Below are 18,818 nucleotides of genomic sequence, written 5' to 3'. Positions count from 1 at the left end.
TTTTTTTAAACATCTACTAGTTAACCAATTGTGTACGAATCCCAAGAGTGATACGAGCTTTCTATCATGTCTGAAAGTTACACAATGTTGAACGACCTTGATCAGAGATGCGTCGGTGTCCAACTCATGCTCTCTACCGATCAATATTATGTCTATGGTTATGACAACAGAATATTCTTTTCCTTGTTTTGATTCTAAGGTATATATCCATTAATATCTTAAATGTTTTTTTTTTGTAGAGTGAAATGGTTCTCAGGTGATTAATTGTATCTAATTGTGTCGGATATATACTCGAGCGTCAAAATAATGAAAAGAATATGCTGCTGTCATAGCCCTAGTTATGACTAAAACGACCATTACCAGCATCCTCCAAATGCATCGCTCGGTTTCTACGAACAACAAAGACGTGTACAGGGTGATGAAAACGAAGTCTCCAGCCAACGTTATGCTCTTTGGTGTGGTTTTAAGTGAGGGCCATATCAAGCAACCTCATATCTTCGAAATCGGCTTCAAAGTCAACACCAAAGTGTACCTGTGTGTGTTGAAGTGTGTGGTGATCTTCTGGTGCGATCAGGTGGCTGCTGACAGACCCTGTGTGTGGCAGCAGGACTTGGCAACGGCACATATGTCCAAAGAAACCCAGGCTTGGCTTCAAAAGAAGTGCTACGACTTTGTACACTTCTCTCACTGACACCCTCCTCCCCCGACCTGAACCCGGTGAACTACATCATTTGGTAATACATCGAGAACATTATCAACAGGACACCCCCCTCACAACACCAAAGCTAGCCTTATCGCCACCATCCGCAGAGTATTCGCCGAGCTCCCGCTGGTGCTTGTGGAAAAGGTATGCTCCTAGTTCTGGACCAGTATAGATGCGCTGAAGGCAGCGACATTGAATAGATATCAGTTCTACAACATAATCACGTTACCTGAATTGATTTTTTAGGCTATAGTGTTGTTTTTTTTTTCTTAGGGCGACAAATTTATCGTTCCACCGTGTAATTAATTAATAATAAATAAACTAATGTACATATCATGTGAAAAGAAACGGTTTACACATAAGTAGTAACACGATTTTATTAGAAATGAGATATTGCCATTAGTTTAACCAAACTTTTAAAAAGATTTTAAGTAGTATGACATATTTTTGAAATGAGGATTGACAATTCGGATGTGGATTATTAGGACTACTGTTCTCATCCTGACTATTCTTTTCAAAACGTTTCGGCCGATGTATTCTTCGATCTTCTTTGTACCTTGGTATACCTTCTCGAATTCGAGAATCTGCACACATGGCCCCTTTGCGTAACAGATAAACTACCTGGTAACATTCAGTTTTAAGTGGCACTCTTCTGGAGGTTGAAGGTTCAATCTTCATTGCGGGCGATACTTAGAATACAATTGCGAATTACTTATGCCTTCAATCAGCTCATGCCTGAAGGAACACGGGCATGCTACGCCCATAGATAAAAAAAGGGGTTCTGTTTGAAATTCCATGTCCATTTCCCAAATCGACAGAAAGATTCACGAGTTCGACAAGATACACCCGACGACGTTCGGAGGTTACATTGACAGAAACGTTGTGAAAATAACAATCAATGTGAGTGCAGTAGTCCGAAGAATCCAAATACTGTTTATCACCAACTATCATGTTTTCGTTCTAATTAGTAAATGTTTCTATATATCACATGTAATGTCTGTGCAGATTCAAATCTCGGCATCTAGCGTTCAAGTGAAATAAATAATTTGTCTTAGAAGACCATCCCCCAAAGCTAAACTCCCTTCATTGGATGCATAGAATGTATACTTCTCTTCTATCACCTCACGGTTAGAGATGTTTTAATTGCCTGTCGCCTAAGTTGCTAAATTAGTGAGAGTATGATGGTTACCATAATGAAAGTTTTCTTGGGTAGGTCACCCTTTCGGCGTGTACCCCTCTTGGGGAGTCGTCGAAATTAATAAGAAGACGGGAGTGTTCGAGCGGTCTAGAAACAGATCTGGGCATGAAAATAACAAAGAAACAAAGTATTTAAAAAACGAAACGATTTTTATATACGTTTCAGCATCCAAGGTTACAATAATATTGTAAGTTGTAGAAGTCATAGAAAGTTCGAAATTTTTCATTTTGTGTAATGACTCTGGAACAACTTTTTTTTTATAAGGTAGTCACCATTTACCAAGGCCTGGAAGCCATTCGGGGATAAAGGTTATTGCGTGTACAGTAATCAATGGGATAGTATGGTAGTAATCGTTAGTATTGAAGATTTGATAAAGTGTCTTACTTAAGGGGGCGGTTCATAAGGAATTTGTTTATGTTGGACTTGAAGACATCCAAGTTGTAGTCAGGTGGGAAACAGGCAAACGGAACAGAGTTCCACAGGCGTGCACTTCTAAGAAAGAAGCTTTGTTCATGGAATCTACGTTTTGGCTTTGGCACAGATAAAGAGTGGGGAAAATTTTTGACAGTGGGTTCAGATAGACGGGGTTTTATCGTGAAAGATTGGCGAGGGGGGCCAGAGATTGGAGCTCAGACGAGCACTTGCCATGGAAGTAACGATAAAACAAAGACAGGTTCGCAACGCCTCTCCTGTGAGAGAGAGGTTGCAGGGAAGAGAAAAGGGCATCCCTCACGAATCCTACTAAGCCTATTTTGTAATCTGTCAAGGCAGGATAGGTATTTTAGCAGCTCTTGCCCAGATATGGCAGCAGTACTCTATCCTTGAACGTACTTGGCTACAATTTTTCCAGCGACCTTGGCAACAGACTTGATGTTCGTGTTTCATTTCAGGTCAGGAGTAAAGGTCAATCCCAGAAGCTTATCAAAATATGGAGCCTCCCTAGACGAGAGCCATCCCTTTCAATTGATGCCAGAAGGGGATAAGAGCGTTGATGATTTAAAGATCGGAGCTTGCTTTGAGATGCATTAAAAGTAACCAGCCACTTCTTCCCCCATTGTACCAGGCGCTCAAGATCAGAGGATAGAGAATCAGAGAAAACTTTGTCATTTACGGCCTTTGATATGTTGTCATAGATGGTCGTGTCATCAGCATAGATGTCAACGAATAATTTAAGCATGTGTTTTAGGAGGTCATTGATGTAGATCAGGAAGAGAGTTGGGCACAGGATGGACCCCTGAGGGACTCCAGCATTAATACTGTGGGCCTCTGATTTCTGTCCATCAACCACTATTCTTATGCACATATCAGAGAGGAATGATTTAATGATTGAGAAAACATTTCCAGTTATACCGTCGCTGGAAATCTTGTGAAGTAGGCCCTTATGCCATACCTTATCGAAAGCCTTAGATATGTCAAGAGCAATTGCCCTAGAAACGAAGCCTTTGTCGAGAGATTCACTAATCCTATGAGATATAACCGTTAGCACATCTGCTGGAGAACGGAAACCATATTGCATGTCACTAAGAAGGTTCTTTCTGCTGAGGTGGTTGACTACTTCTCTATTTAATATGGATTCCAGCAACTTACTAATGACACACAGGAGACTTATTGGTCTCTACTGAGAGGGAGACGACTTATCACCTGAATTCTTAAATACAGGACATACTGATGAGGTTTTCCAGGGTGTTGGAAAGCACTTCTCCTTAAGGCAACGCTTAAAGAGTTTTGTAAGTATGGGGGCAAGTTCTGGTTGAAACTTTTTCAGCACTATAATTGGAATGCCGTCAGGGCCAGTTGCTTTACTGGAATCAAGGTTATTGATTATTTTGGCAACCTCACGCACAGATATTTGTATGTTGCATAGTGTGTTGTCTATTATAGGAGGAAATAGGGGGAGTTGATGGCCTTCGTCGCATAGGGTTGAATTAGCTGCAAAGTTCTTGGCAAATAGTTTGGCCTTGTCTGATGCTGATGATATCACCTGAGGTCCATTGATGATGGTTGGGATAGAATGCACGCTTCTGTTCAGGATCCTGTTTGCTGTTTGCCAAAACTGGTGGAAACCAAGCCGCTTCTCAGCTACTTTGGATTTAACGGACTGGGCATATAGCTCTCTTGCATTTTTTATTACTCTTTTACAGTGGTCGCTGGCAGTCTGGAAAGCAGCTTTAGTCTCAGTGCATCTATTACGTTGGTAATAATGGAAAAAGTGATTTCTGTGCGCGATGTTTCTCCGTCTTGGTTTCAGCCGTCTTTTACCTTCGAATATTTTTATATCTTCTTCTTCTTCTTCTTCTTTCCCTCCGGCATTGTTCTCCATTCTTATTGGCTAAAACCTCTGGCCATATAGGGAGAAAAGAAGAAGGGGAGGAAGGAAGGAAGGATGGAAGGAAGGAAGGCAGGAAGGATGGATGGAAAAGGGAAGGGTAGAGGGGAAGAGAAATAGCGAGAGTATACTGTAATTGTCGTAGTATTAGTAATTTTGGCAGTACTTGTGCAGTTTAATCAAGATATTAACAAATGAAAATATCAAAAATGTTTCAATTGTACGTATCAGTTATATTGTATGTATCCGTTATGGAATGAAGTTCTTCGAAAAAAAAACATTCACTTAATTTCATCAAGTAGTTTTGTTTTACAGCGAAAAAACAATTTGCTATGATACCGAGCAAAAGGTTTGAGTTTTAGGAAGAAAAGCTAGTATTAAAGATGCGGAGGGAGTGCCGGCGCTTTAAACTGAGTTATCTTCCCGTGGCGTTTCTAAAATCCAAACAAAAATTAAAATTTCAAGATGTCTGCATTCAACGTGCTCACATAAAAACGTTTTTCCGCTGTAAAAAAAAAACTACTTGATCAAATTAAGTGAATTTTTTTTCGGAGATCTTCAGTTCAAAACGGATGCGTACAATATAACCTGTTTTTCGATATGTTCATTTCTTAATGTCTTGATTAAACTGTACAAGTACCGCCTTGGCTTCACTACAATAGAATATTAACTTGACCAACCAGGTTACTTCGCCGACTAGACGGGTATACGCTTTTTTTGAGAGGAGGATTACAATGTGGGTTCTCACTCCAAAAATGACCTTGTGTCTTAGATTGCTACTGTGCGAGGCATGTCAACACACTTATGTACTCTATATGCACAACATCCCCATTTCCCTAGTAATGTTTCCTGCTTCCTCCTGCTAAGGCTACCCAAACCGCGACCGACGTAAAAAATGATCGTGTCACTAAAAGTCACATGACTTGTCAACGCCACAAGATATAGTTCAACGGCTACAGACTCACAGTACATACTATTACAAAGGATTTAATTTTCTGTTCTATTTCTCTAAGAAATAACCAAGGATTTATAAAAACTGGTCCAAAATTATTTTCCGAAAGTTTAAGAATTATTTTACTTTTAAACATGTATGAATAAATATAACTATTTTCATCGGGAAAATACTATGAAGTGTTTTATATTTGTTAAAAGTGTATTTAAGTAATAATTTACAGGTGACTTAATAAGTTCAAAATGTGTCCGTTTTACAATAATTGTTAAATATTATTTTCTTACAATTTGTTCTCTTTATAATACAGCACAAAATGTTTCTTTTTTTAAACTGTATATTTATAGGATCTAAAAAAGTGAATTCTTGATCACAAGTTGAGAATTTTAATTTTTGTTCCGTTTTAAAATCTGTTAAACAAATCATTTTTACATGCGATATTTTGAAAATCTGTTTTCTTTTGGAGATATACTTTGTTCTCAATAAACGTATCTTTGACCGTGACATTAAAATAAGAGTTTTAAGTTTTCATAACTACCGTTTTAATTCATTAAATTACATTTAAAAGTTTTAGTGTATTTATAAAAATATTGCAAGTTTATTATTTCTGTCAAAAAAAGCTTTGCATAATAATATTAAAAAGAAAATTAATGTTTAGCGGTGTTCAAAAGTATTTAGTAAAAACATATTAAAAAAACTGTAGACAAAATTTTTATGCATTTATTTTCAAATAGTTTTGAGTTTTCTCATCAACAAGTTTTACTGCACTTACAAAATTCATTAATTAATTAGTTTTTGGTGCTTATTCAAAATACGCACTGAGCTGAATTATTATTTAGTACCCACTTCTTAATAAAGTCATCCAACAGATTTTTCTATAAGTTTGAATTAAAAAGAAATATTTTCCCACTAGTAACTTTGTATTTAAATTATTTGTTTGAATTGAAATCGATTTCATTTAAATTTATTATCTATCTCTCGTTTTAGTTCTTAGAAAGTATTTCTCGTTCGATTTTAATTTGTTTAATTATTGTTTACTAGCGGTGGGGAGCGTCCGGCTTTGCCCGGTCGTAAAATACGCTTAAGCATGATATTTTAATTTGTCCAGATTCCGTATATATTATTATAGAGTTGTAATTTCAAAAGTAAAACAAGAGCAAAGTATTTAGGTATCATCAGCTAGAATCGAAACCGAAAGCAAAACTTTAGCATTCAAAACAGGTGACGTTACCACTGTACCAACGTGACACGTATATAAACTTATTAAAAATTAAGTATAAAAATAAACTAAGATAAATGTACACAATCACAACGATTTGTTTACATGTTGACCTCTTTTGACCTCTTAAAACAATTTTAACCGGCTAAAGACCCATAAAAGAACAGTTAATGAAATATCCAATCATTTGAGGCCCCTAGAGCCGCTCTGCGAATTTTAGTTTCAGAGGAGATAGAGCTTGAAAATATGGAGGCAGATCGATAGATATAGTGAGTTTTATGAATTAGACTTATTCCCTAAATTCATAATTAAGTTTTTGCAGTATTCAGTTGTCTTCTTCACGTAATTTTGCACACGCAATTCTTGTTTTTTTTTTTTTTTTAATTTTTATTCATATTGAATAAAGTTTAGTTTTACCATAAATCGAATGTGTTTCTTTTTTCCCCCCTTTTAAATGCAATTTTAAAATAAATAATTTTGGTCTTTAAAAATACTATAAAACAACGAAATGATTATTTGCGGAAACAATACATAACTGACCCGTTTAAATTAATATTTTTTCCTTTCTTTTGTTTTTCAAATAATTATTGAATGTTCGATTTCTGTATATATCCTGTTCCATATTTCTCTGCCTTACAATGCATTTTATGCTGTGTTCTAATGGTTTTGTAAAATTTTATAATTCATTATCGATAGTCTTTCTGTTCGCCAGATCTTGCTTTCTTCTACCGCAAGCGTGACGTCATTTTTCAATGACAAGGCATCTATTACGTCGGTCGTACACTAAATAACAAGCTAGACATTAGCCAGCAAGGTCAACGATCATTTTATTCACTGAATGTCGCTTACAACAACACGGTAATCGCTCGGCTATTATCAACTGCACAGCACCTTGTAACTGTCAGTTTTTAATATTGTCTTGTAACAACGTGTATCCCCCTTAGAAACCCATTTCTATTCACAGCTGCTATTGTGTTCGTGTTATTTCGCGCAAGGTCGCTGTTGGGTTCAAGAGGAAACAAGCAAAGGGACAGGTTCGTAATGTGGGTCGTTAGAAAAAAAAGAAAAAAGAATTGTCAGTGTCTGGGACTTGTCATCTTTACCATTAAAAGCGTTCGTCTCTGAATCACTGTTGTAAGCCGGATGCGGATTTTGCTAGCGGAACCACAATTGAAAATCGCTCTTTCCCCCTTATTATTCCTTGATAATGTGAAGAAATAAAATAGGTTATTGATAAAGATGATTTCGCTGAGAGACGATTACATAAAAAAGGAAGAAAAAACGAATAAAACGTGAATATTCGGAAGTGTTTATTCGTCTAATTGTTTTGTTTTCCAATACCTCAACTAAAAAAACCCAAAGATCTGCAAAAAAAAAAAAGACAAACAAACAAAATAAACAAAAACTGTGTATGAAATAAAACGAAAATTAATAAAAGAAAAAAAAAAGATTCTATACTCATCAATTCATAAACTAAGAAGATTAATAGATTTTGTCGTTGCTTTTCTGGTGTTGCGATATAAACTTTCAAAGTTTAGCAACCCATAATTTCTTTAGAAGTTGACGAAAACATTTCCTTAACAGTTATATAAAACTAACTGATCTACAAATCCCGTATATTCCAGCCGGGTTGATTACGAAACATTGCTATATAGAATGCTAACAAAATACCTACCCCAGGGTTTGTATTCTCCAAGTAAATATGATTAATTTAGCACAAGTTTATATTTCCTACGACCTACTGAGGATGGGGGTTGACTCCTAAATATATTTAAATTATATATTTCAAGTAAGTAAAATATTTGTTTACTTTCTGTAATATTGCGTTGTGATTTGGCTTTCAAGCGCACCTGATGCGTATTCTAGTTTTTAAATTAAATCAACGCTTCTATAACGGAACTCACACCCTGGACTTATATATATATATATATATATATATATATATATATATATATAATTCCAGATTAATATTTTCCAAATGTAAAGCAATTAATGAAGTTTTAACGAGGTTACTACAAAAGTGCTCAATACGGAAGTAGGGCAAGATATGCTTGTATTTGTTTTACATAAGCATTAATATGTTGCTACACATTCATGAGCATGTTTAGGGCAGCCAGTTGCGAGTAACTAGTGACCTCTTCAGGCGATAGTGCTTGAACTTTTATGTAAAAAATATAGCTTAAAGAGATCTCTAGTTTCATGTATCTGGCTGACCGAAACATGTTCCTGAATATATCGCGACCTATTAATGCTTATCATAAAACAAATAAAAAGTATATATATATATATATATATATATATATATATATATATATATTACATGGGGGTCGCCACTTATCAAGGCCCGAAGGCCACTCAGGGATAAGGGTTATTGCGTGTAAAGTAATCAATGAGATAGTATTGTAGTAATCATTAGTATTGGGGATTTTGATAGAGTGTCTTACTTAAGGGGGCGGTTTGTCAGGAGTTTGTTTATGTTGGACTTGAAGACGTCCAAGTTGTAGTCAGGTGGGAAACAGGCAAGCGACAGAGAGTTTCACTGGCGTGCAGTTCTAAGAAAGAAGCTTTGCTCATGGAATCTATGTTTGGATTTAGGCACAGATAAAGAGTGGGGAAAATTATTGACAGTAGTTTAAGCCAGACGGGTGTTTTTCGTGAAAGACTGGCGAGGGGGGGACGAGGGATTGGAGCTCAGACGAGCACCTGCCATGTAAATAACGATAAAACAAAGACAGGCTCGCAACGTCTCTTCTGTGGGAGAGAGCTTGTAGGGAAGAAAAAAGGGCATCCCTCACTAAACCACAAAGTCTATTTTGTACTCTGTCAAGGCAGGATAGGCTGTTTTTAGCAGCTCCTGTCCAGATGTGGCAGCAGTACTCCATCCTTGGACGTACTTGGCTTTTATACAGATAGAGAATTGCATCAGTAGTGAGATATCTTCTGGAATGTTAGAAGGATCTCACCATTTTCCCTGCGTCCCTGGCAACAGATTTGATGTACGTGTTCCATTTCAGATCAGGAGTAAAGGTCAAACCCATATATATATATATATATATATATATATATATATATATATATATATATATGTCGCCATTTCTCATTGTACCTGCGACTTTATCTGTTTTATTTTTTCGATTAACTTATATTTAGCTTTGTTTATCTATTTATTCCTTTAGTCTGTCTTCTCTCCTTTATGTGTTTTTGTTTATAGTGTCATCGAGTTCCTCTCATTTTTTATTTGATTTTATTTTACTCGGTTCTTTTTTCTTCATCAGTTTCTTCTTCTTCTTCTTCTTCTTCTTCTTCTTCTTCTTCTTCTTCTTCTTCATTTCTTATTTCACCGTTTTTCACCTTCTTCTTATTATTCTCCTCTTCATTCCTCTCTTACTTCCTCGTCTCCTATTTGTTTTCCACTTCTTTGTCATTTCTTTCTTTCGCCTCTTCTTCTTTGTCCAGATACTCTTCCTCTTTACTATTTCTCGTCTTATTCCCATTTTTCTCTTTTCCTCTTCATCTGCTCTTCCTTTTTTGCATCCTCTTTCTTTTTCTCCTTATTTTAACTCGCGCCCTTCTTGTCTCTCTACATCTATTTACCTCCTCTTCTTATTCGTCCCCTCTTTTTATCTCCATTATTTTCGTTTTCTTAACAAATCTGTCTTTTTCCTGTCTCGCATTGCCTATTTTCTCATCCTCTCCTTCTTCGAACCCTTCTCTTTCGCCTTCTCTTTTTTCTTTCCTTTTCCTCTTTCCTTTCTTCCTTTATTACCAATCTACATTTTGTTCTACTGTTTGTCTTGTAGGTTTCTTTCTTTTTCACTTTTCCACTCTCCCTTTCCGCACTGTAATCTTATTCGTTTTCCCTCTTTTGTCCGATACGCTTTTTTCTCTTCTCGTTTCTCTTTCTATTCTACTTGTATCAGTCTCCTCTTTCACCTGGTAGTTATTCCTTTTATTTTAACACTCTCCGTTTCTACTTAACTCAACGTAACTCTAGTTATTAGTGACGTCTCTACTTCTATTCTTTTCTATCATTCATTTCTTATGTAGTTCGTTCTCCGTCTCACTTCATCTAAAGCTAGCATTTTAGTCGTGAGTAATAGCATGCAAAAAGATAGACTGACTGAACTTTAAACACATTTTCAAATGGAGATAAATAAGGAGTATCTTCCTTACTCATGACTAAAATACTAGTTTTATGTTAGTGTCTTTAACTCCCCCCCTGCCATCTATTTTTGCTGATGAGGAAACTATGTTTTAAAGGACAAAACTTTTGTCAAATTATTGTCAATACTTATTGTCAATTTCAATAAAATGAACATCGTTTCCGAAACGATCGTACGATCGAGTTGATTTTGTTTGTTTTTTTCCTTTTGAAACTGATTTTTAATTCACAATCACGAATTGTTTTACTAAAAAATATATATATATATATATATATATATATATACATATATACATATATATATGATGTAAATAATATATATATATATACATACATATATACATTTATATATACATATATATACATATATATAGTTATAAAATATATATGGCGATTAAGCTACACTGAATATTCCGCGTTTCATTCACTCTAGTACGCTTCAGGCTTTTGCGCCAATAGAGTGGATGAAACGCGGAATATTAAGTTTAGCTTAATCGCCATATATATTTTATAACTTACTAACTAGATCTACCTACGTATTGAGCACTTTTGAAGTAAATACTTTAAGTTTACGCATAAATTTATACTTTCGTTTATTAATTTATGTGAGTAAATGAAGGAGTTATATATATATATATATATATATATATATATATATATATATATATATATATATATATATATAAACATACATTCTCAATTTGTGATCAAGTCTACTTTTAATATAAAGAACCGGAACTTTTTCGATGGGAGGGATGTGAATTGTATATTGTAGAAAAAACAAACAATAATAGATGTGCTTCAAAGTCTGAGATTGAAAATCCGAATTTTGAATGGGTTTTTAATTTTTCATCTGTTGTATTTCGAAGTATGAAATTCGGTGAATATGATATAAATAACTGGTATGCTTCAGATTAGCATATAAAAGTAGTTTCATTTTTTTATGGAAAACACTATTTTAGATATTTAAAACATACATAAAATATTTTTTCAGGAAGCCCAATTTTGTCAATATTGCACCCCGTCTAGCGATGGCGTCACGATAAACATACCTTTGACAGTCCTGTCGAAGCACCAAGTATTCAGCTACCGACAAGATTTAACATCTACTTTCTCTCAAGTCCCATCTTTTTTTACCTTTTTTCTTTTAAACAATTTTTCCTCTATTTATTCCCTTCCTCTTCCTCTTCTATTTTCAGGCAAAAAAAAAAAATGTTTGTTATTTTCAGCGAAGAAAAATTATAAGTAAAAAAAAAAATATGTGAACAGAATTAATGTGTTATTTGGCAGTTCGATGTTGCCGCCTTCAATTCTCGCGTGAAATAAAGACGAACGGAAAGAAGAAACATAAACTCATTTCTACATTTTCGAAACCACCGAAGACCATTTAATTATTATTTGCTCGTTGGAAGCCTTGTCTATGTGCAACGGAACACGACGAAATATTCGGTAAGCAGAATACCATTCTATATTCCTAAAATATCATTATCCATGGACACATGTTTCGCCTATACTACTCAGCAGCGTTACTAGACTTCTTCTCCTCCTCCTTCTCCTCCTTCTCCTCCTCCTTCTCCTCCTCCTTCTCCTTCTTCTTCTTCTTCTTCTTCTTCTTCTTCTTCCTCTTCTTCTTCTTTTTCTTGTATCGTGGCGTGTTCATGCTGTAAATGAAATCATGGTTAATGTTCTCCATAGGCTTCGGTCCATTGTTTGTCCGATTCCTCTGAAGACATCACATGAGTTTATACCTGGCAGAATACATGGGATGGGCTGCTATTACCTACCCCACCCAGCGCAGTGGCATCTGACTCGTCTGATTGCACCTATCCGTTGTCCTTACATCATCCGCATAGCTGCAGTCGAATAACATAACTCTTAATACCAAAGAACCATTGCTCTGCTAGAGATTCTTCCCCATGGCTACTGCCGACGTCATCAGAGTTACCTCCTCCTAGATGCATGTCTTAACTAAGACAAGGAGTGCATCCCTCCCACTGAATGAATGCGCCTCCAGATATCAACTTGGAAATGTCTTATGATTCGTCGCGGTACATACAGCACCTTGCCTTCCCAAATGCTCACCCATCAGGTGATAAACATAGCGAGATTCAAAATACTTCTATCCCAAACCTTGCTAGTAAAAGGAACGGGATGTATCGTTTTTATAGATGGCATCTTATTTGCGTATTTACTATCTACGTACTCGATATTTAGACAGAGCAAATGAAGGTACACCAAAATAAAGGCATGACAAATGACTAGCTGTTTTTTGTTTTTTTTTGCAATACATTTTGTAAATAGTAAACAAAACTTTGTTTTAGACTTGTGGGAATTTTAAGGGAAATAGAACATTAGTCAAAGATTAGAAAATAACATCCGTTTACTTTTTAAAATCGTAATTTTTTAATTAGTGTTTGTTTTTTATTAGTAAATGTTTACAAAATATGACAAATCCTGGTCCATCAGTATGAAAAAAAAAATGTTAAAACGGAATAAGAGAATACCGGCCCGTTTAAATTACAATCGGTTGGTACTTGCTGTTCTTGACATATGAATCCCAGGTTGCTTGAATGACGTGCTTAAATATCAGACGGATAGAAAGTCAGTTGAAGCCATGTCGTGTATTGTTGTGTCTTAGTTTGTCGTACGTATATATTAAAACCTATTTTATTGCGATTGTATTCGACTATATATACGTCAACGCATTTTACCTACATACGAGGTGGAAATAAGTTTTCTATTCCCCCAAGTAATGCCACCTTATTGAAATGTATAGAATTAAAAATATAATCATCCAAGGACGCGTATTTTATCGTTTCACACGATTGTAGCTAGACATAGTGTGATTCGAAAACGGGACACCAGCGCGACGGTATATCACTGAAACAAACCGCCATAATAGAAAATAGAAGGAATCTATCGCTTTCTATAGAAGCCATTTTATTTGTTTATTGTATTTTCGGTATTCTTAGAAATTCAATTACTTGTTTGAAGATCGGTCAATTTTATGACATATAAACGATTTTGGAATTCTTATTTAACTGCATTCCTACGAGGACAAAGTTAGACACAAAATCGGTTTTAATTTTGGAAAAAAACCATCTCCCTTCTGGATTCGAATAAATTGACTGGGTTTAGAACTGAACATGAGTAAGAAAGATGACAGATGACTGAATTCGTAATTAAACGACCTGATGCCACATTTTATCTTTCTTCTTTTACTAGCAAGGTTTGGTTAGGAGTATAAGCGTCGGTTTGAATCTCGCTATGTCTAGTACCTGATTCTGTGCATAAGGTTCAACATATTTTAAAATATTTATATGCTAGAAGAACCAGTTTCCCGGTATTACCCGGGAAAATATAGCACCAAACAAAAACAATGGAGTAATAAGCAAAATTATCTCTTCTACGATATTGTTAAATCGATATTTAAAAATAAATGGATAGTAAAAATAAAAAATCTCCGAGTCTAAAATCTTTCTTTGTAATTTCGGTTTTATTTTTGCGCATGCAGTTTTTTTTACTGTTTACACGTACCTCGACTCCTGAAAAAATAGAATTTAAAAATGTTTTAGTAAACTATAATATATTTGTAAAAAAAAGTTGATTTTAAAATTGATTTTAAAGAATAATTGCTATTTACAGTATAGACATATGTATAAATTGATCTCGCAGTATTAATGCCGTATTTTTTATTAAAAATTTTAAGTTGATATATTTTCCTGCAATGTTAAAAATGTCATTTTCTTATTGTTTCGTTTGTTTCCATCGATAAATATTATAAGAAACATTTAAATGCCATATAGATATGGTTTAATTATTAACAAATCCAAGTGTAAATCTTGCCCATACAAATGTATAAACATATACACATACCTGAGTGTTTGGCTTGTTTGAATCAATTAATATCGGCCACAACACGTAAATACAGCATTGTTAATTTTATTAGTAGAAACAATAAGTATTTCCTTTTAATTGACTAAAGAAGGGTTGGATATTTAATGATATTTTCTAAAATTAATTATCTAAAATAATTACAAAGTTATAAATAATATTGACAACTAAGTGCATTAACTAAAAAAGACCGTCTATTGATCTATTTATTTATAAAAAAGCAGAATGCTTATAAAGAGTAATTGAAAACATTAGCCGATAAGTTCTCCACCCAGCCTATTGCTCTCGCTGGACATGCGCACACATTTGATAGACTCCCCGAAGAATAGATCTACATAAGGTCAGTACGTCCTTCATTAAAATTTATGTTGAGTTATTTTGTTTTAATTAACACGGAATCTGATTGAACCACACGAGAAATATGCACCAGTATAGGGTCAAATAATGAAAAAAAGGCTTTCTCAATTTCAGATATTATTCATCTGGGGCGACGCTGATTAAGAAAATATCAAATCTGATTTGGCAATACAGACAACTAAACGTACACACAAACGAAGGTCTTTATATTATATATGAAAATATACATTGAAAAATGTTGCGGTTTAAAGATAAAGTTTAATATAGGCACCATTATCAGTTTTATAGAAATTAAATGAAAGAAATTTATTTTGGGGATCAGAATTTATTGTTATCAGAACTTGTCAATTAAATCGATCAATGAAATAGGGAAATATGAACAACATAAATCTTAGTGGGAGAAAAATATGTATATACAGGGTGTCCATTATGTAGCCAGACTTTGTGGAAGCATCCTGTAGATCAGCGGTTCTCAACCTTTTTTGACCCATGGACCCCTTTCCCCTTCTTTTTTTTCTTGGTGGACCCCCTTATAATTTTTGGTCATAAAACAATATTCTATTTCTCAGTATAATTTTTGAGGCTTTTAATAAACAAATAAATATTATATAATTAAACTTTATTTTTAAATGAAAACTAATTTAATGCAAATAAAGTATTTTACAACAATTATAATAAAACTTGATTAACGCTAACTGTTTTTTGGTGTTTTTGTTTTTGTAAATTCACGTAATGAAATGAATGTGTGTGCGTGTGTGTGTGTGTGTGTGTGTGTGTGTGTGTGTGGTTTTGGTACTTATGCAGGATACGGGCCGTGCTATTTTGTAGATAGGATTTTTAAGTTATACTCAATTTTTACGGTATGTTTTGTTCCATTAAATTGTTAGGTGAATGTACATACATCTCAACCTTTTCCCGGCTATTGCCCCCAAAAGCTATTTTTGACTTAAGTTAATTCATAATCGCCTCCAAGAATAAATAATAACAAATATTGTAATTATGACTAACCAACACTGGAAACATTTTGTACATGCAAATGGAAAACAAATTAATTAAAAATAATTTTATTGCAAATTTACAAGAAATGTAGAGAGTCTAACTAGTGTGAGCCCTGAGATTGGTGATGTTTCGCTAAAAATTCAATGTCAGGTTTAATATTACTCAAGCAGATACGAATATTTCCACGAGAAATAATGTCAAATCTGTTTCGTTCCTTCTGTAAAATGTGATTCACAGCGCTGAATCCAGTTTCGACAATATATGATGTTGGGAAACACAAAAGGATTTTCGACATTTGTGATCACAAATTTGGATACAGTGATTTTACAGTGTTTGATTGCCAAAATGCACACAAAGTTTCTCTTTTGAACTTTATTTGCAATTCATCATTGCATTTTATCTCGATGATTTCCTCCTGGATATTTTCGTGTGCACTGAGAGGATCACAATCGAATGGGTCAATCATCAATGGCTCAATAGTGAAGTCAAATAAATCGGAAAATCTGATTTCTAGATCATTTTTCATGGCTGACATATGGTTACAATAAATAACAATGTCATTTTCACATAAGTCGATTTCCGCTAGTTCGGGTATATTATCAAATTGCCTTCGTTTTAAATTAATTCGAAACATATTAAGTTTTTCAACAAAAGCTCTCATCACCCGTTTACAGTCTATCAGGGTTATCATTTTTCCTTGCAGCAGAAGAGAGACTTCATTTAACTTACGGAAGATCCAACTAAGATAGTGTATATTTTTCTTTTGAGCTTGAATTTCGATAGCTAAGTCTGACTGTCCTTCTGTTTGTAGGAATACAACTATTGCATTAAATAAGTTTACAAATCTTTGCAAACAGTTGCCTTTGGATAGCCACCGGACATCGGTATGCAAAAGGAGTCTTATATATTGTTCGTCAGTATCAACACAAAATTTTCGAAAAAGACGGTCACATTTACTGTTAGATTTGATTTTGTTTATTGTTTTTATAACAGTATTCATTGACTGATTTAGAATAGGGCTTAAATTTTTGGCCATGAGTTGATACCTATGTAGCACACAGTGTATAGCTAAAATATATGGGCACAGCTTTTTCAAAAAAGAAATAAATCCTTTGTGTCTTCCCACCATAGCCATTGCACCATCAGTAGCACATTAAACTAAATTTTTAGTATATGGAATATCTTTTTCTTCAAAAAAAGTTTTCACAGCAGAAAATATGGAAGCGCCTGTAGTGTCAGTCTCCAACAGTTTTACAAACAATAAATCCTCTTGTAATGCACAATTATTATCAAAATATCGGACATATCCCATTAAAAGAGCCTTATTGTCAACAGCAGTACTTTCGTCGATTTGAATGGAAAAGTTTGTAGTTTTCAATCTTTGAATTAGTACGTCTTCGATATAATCTGACATTTCATCAATTCTCCTACGGATAGAATCATTACTCAAAGGTATTGCCTTAATGAAGGATCTTGATTCATAATTTCTGTTATTACTGCTTCTACTGCAGGCTTAATAATCTTTTCAGCTGCCGTATGTGAGCTACCTGTTTTCGCAATAATTTCAGCAATTTTGTAGGAGGCAATTAGTCCACCGTCATTAATTTTTGTCTGCTTCTTAAATAATGAAATCAAAGTACTACGACTTTCTAACGCAGATTTCAATTCCTGAAAATATTCGATAGGCTTACTGACTTTATCGGGGTGTTTTCTTCTCATGTGGTCTGAAAGCCGAGAGGGTTTCATGGCTTCATTGGATAAAGATTGATGACACATGAGGCAAAAGGGCTGCTTTGGGTCTGTAGAGTTTTTGATGAATCCATATTGTAAGTACCCATCGATATACTGTCGACACTTCTTTTTTGCCGAGCTTGCCATAAAAAATAAGGGTGCGAGCTGTAATAAACTAGCGTATGGTTGCAAGAAAAAAATACGGACAAATTGAGTAAGATTAAATTATTTTTATTTTCACCACAAAGCAAATGGTTGTTTGTTTGTTTGTTTTTTATTATTTCCTTGATGGCGTCGACGGCAACGGTGAGTTTGTTGATTCGGCAGTCGGTGACGGCGGTGGTGCGAGAGCTTACCACGATGGCGGCGACGATGACGTAGACAGTAGCAGTCGGTGACGACTATGGGGAGGCGATGATGTCGGCGGTGAAGTTTATTGATACGTCAGTCGGTGATATCAGAGAAGCGGCGGCGGCGTCGGTGATAGCCTTGTTGTTGATGTTAGCAGTAATGACGGAGCGAGTTTTATAAACGTGATGCTCGTTTTGTCGCTTGTTGTTTTAATGCGTGTTCCTCCTTTGGTCGCCGGCTGGAAAGAGCAGTAGAGAACTCGAATTTCGCGCCAAGTCTTTTTTTCTTCGTTTTCCTTCGGAGCTCTCCGGAAACGGTGCACGCTCAGTGTATCGCCGTCCGACATTAGTTCCGGATATTGAGTTAGTGTTTTGTTTATGTAAATATGAACGAATCTGTAACATAACAGAGCGAATGAAAATTGTAAACACTTGTAAGACAATGTCACTGGAGAATCGGATTTACTGAAATAAATTGAATATTCAAAAATGACAATTCATTTATAAGAGAGCAATTCATAGGTCACGTGACCAAAGTTTCGCACTAATAGTTTAGCTACGCGTTTATAATTTCAAAAAATTTAAAAAATTTACTCGCAAAAATGTCAAAATTTTTCACAGATAAAATTGATTGAAACCCCCCCCCCCAAATTTGATTTTCGCATACTAGGGGGCGATTCGCCCCCGGTTGAGAACCGCTGTGCTGTAGATTATGTAGCCAGACTTTGTTAGCACCCTGTATATACACACACACACACACACACACACACACGCACACACACACACACACATGTATATATATATATGTGTGTGTGTGTGTGTGTGTGTGTGTGTGTGTGTGTATGTCTGTGTGTGTTGGGGTGGAGAGGGCTCCCATAAGCCGTGGTGAAGGCAACCTTTCTAAGAGAAGCAAATCTCTAATTTAAAGAA

The 18,818-nt window shown here is 35.1% G+C and overlaps 2 protein-coding genes across 2 annotated transcripts; both read right to left on the bottom strand.

The window, feature by feature from the left end:
- Positions 1–16,108: 16,108 nt before the first annotated feature.
- On the bottom strand, positions 16,109–16,843 carry LOC145292739 (protein FAM200C-like). Its single transcript, XM_080138775.1, has one exon. It carries the CDS (start codon positions 16,841–16,843, stop codon positions 16,109–16,111), a length of 735 nt encoding a protein of 244 aa, XP_079994901.1.
- Positions 16,844–17,253: 410 nt separating this feature from the next.
- LOC145292738 (protein FAM200B-like) lies at positions 17,254–17,583 on the bottom strand. Its single transcript, XM_080138774.1, has one exon. It carries the CDS (start codon positions 17,581–17,583, stop codon positions 17,254–17,256), a length of 330 nt encoding a protein of 109 aa, XP_079994900.1.
- Positions 17,584–18,818: the final 1,235 nt, after the last annotated feature.

Source organism: Euprymna scolopes, chromosome 14, assembly GCF_053919585.1.
Source record: "Euprymna scolopes isolate OS-2025 chromosome 14, ASM5391958v1, whole genome shotgun sequence".
Classification (NCBI taxonomy): Eukaryota; Metazoa; Mollusca; class Cephalopoda; order Sepiida; family Sepiolidae; genus Euprymna; species Euprymna scolopes.
This window is presented reverse-complemented; position numbering and strand designations above follow the sequence as displayed.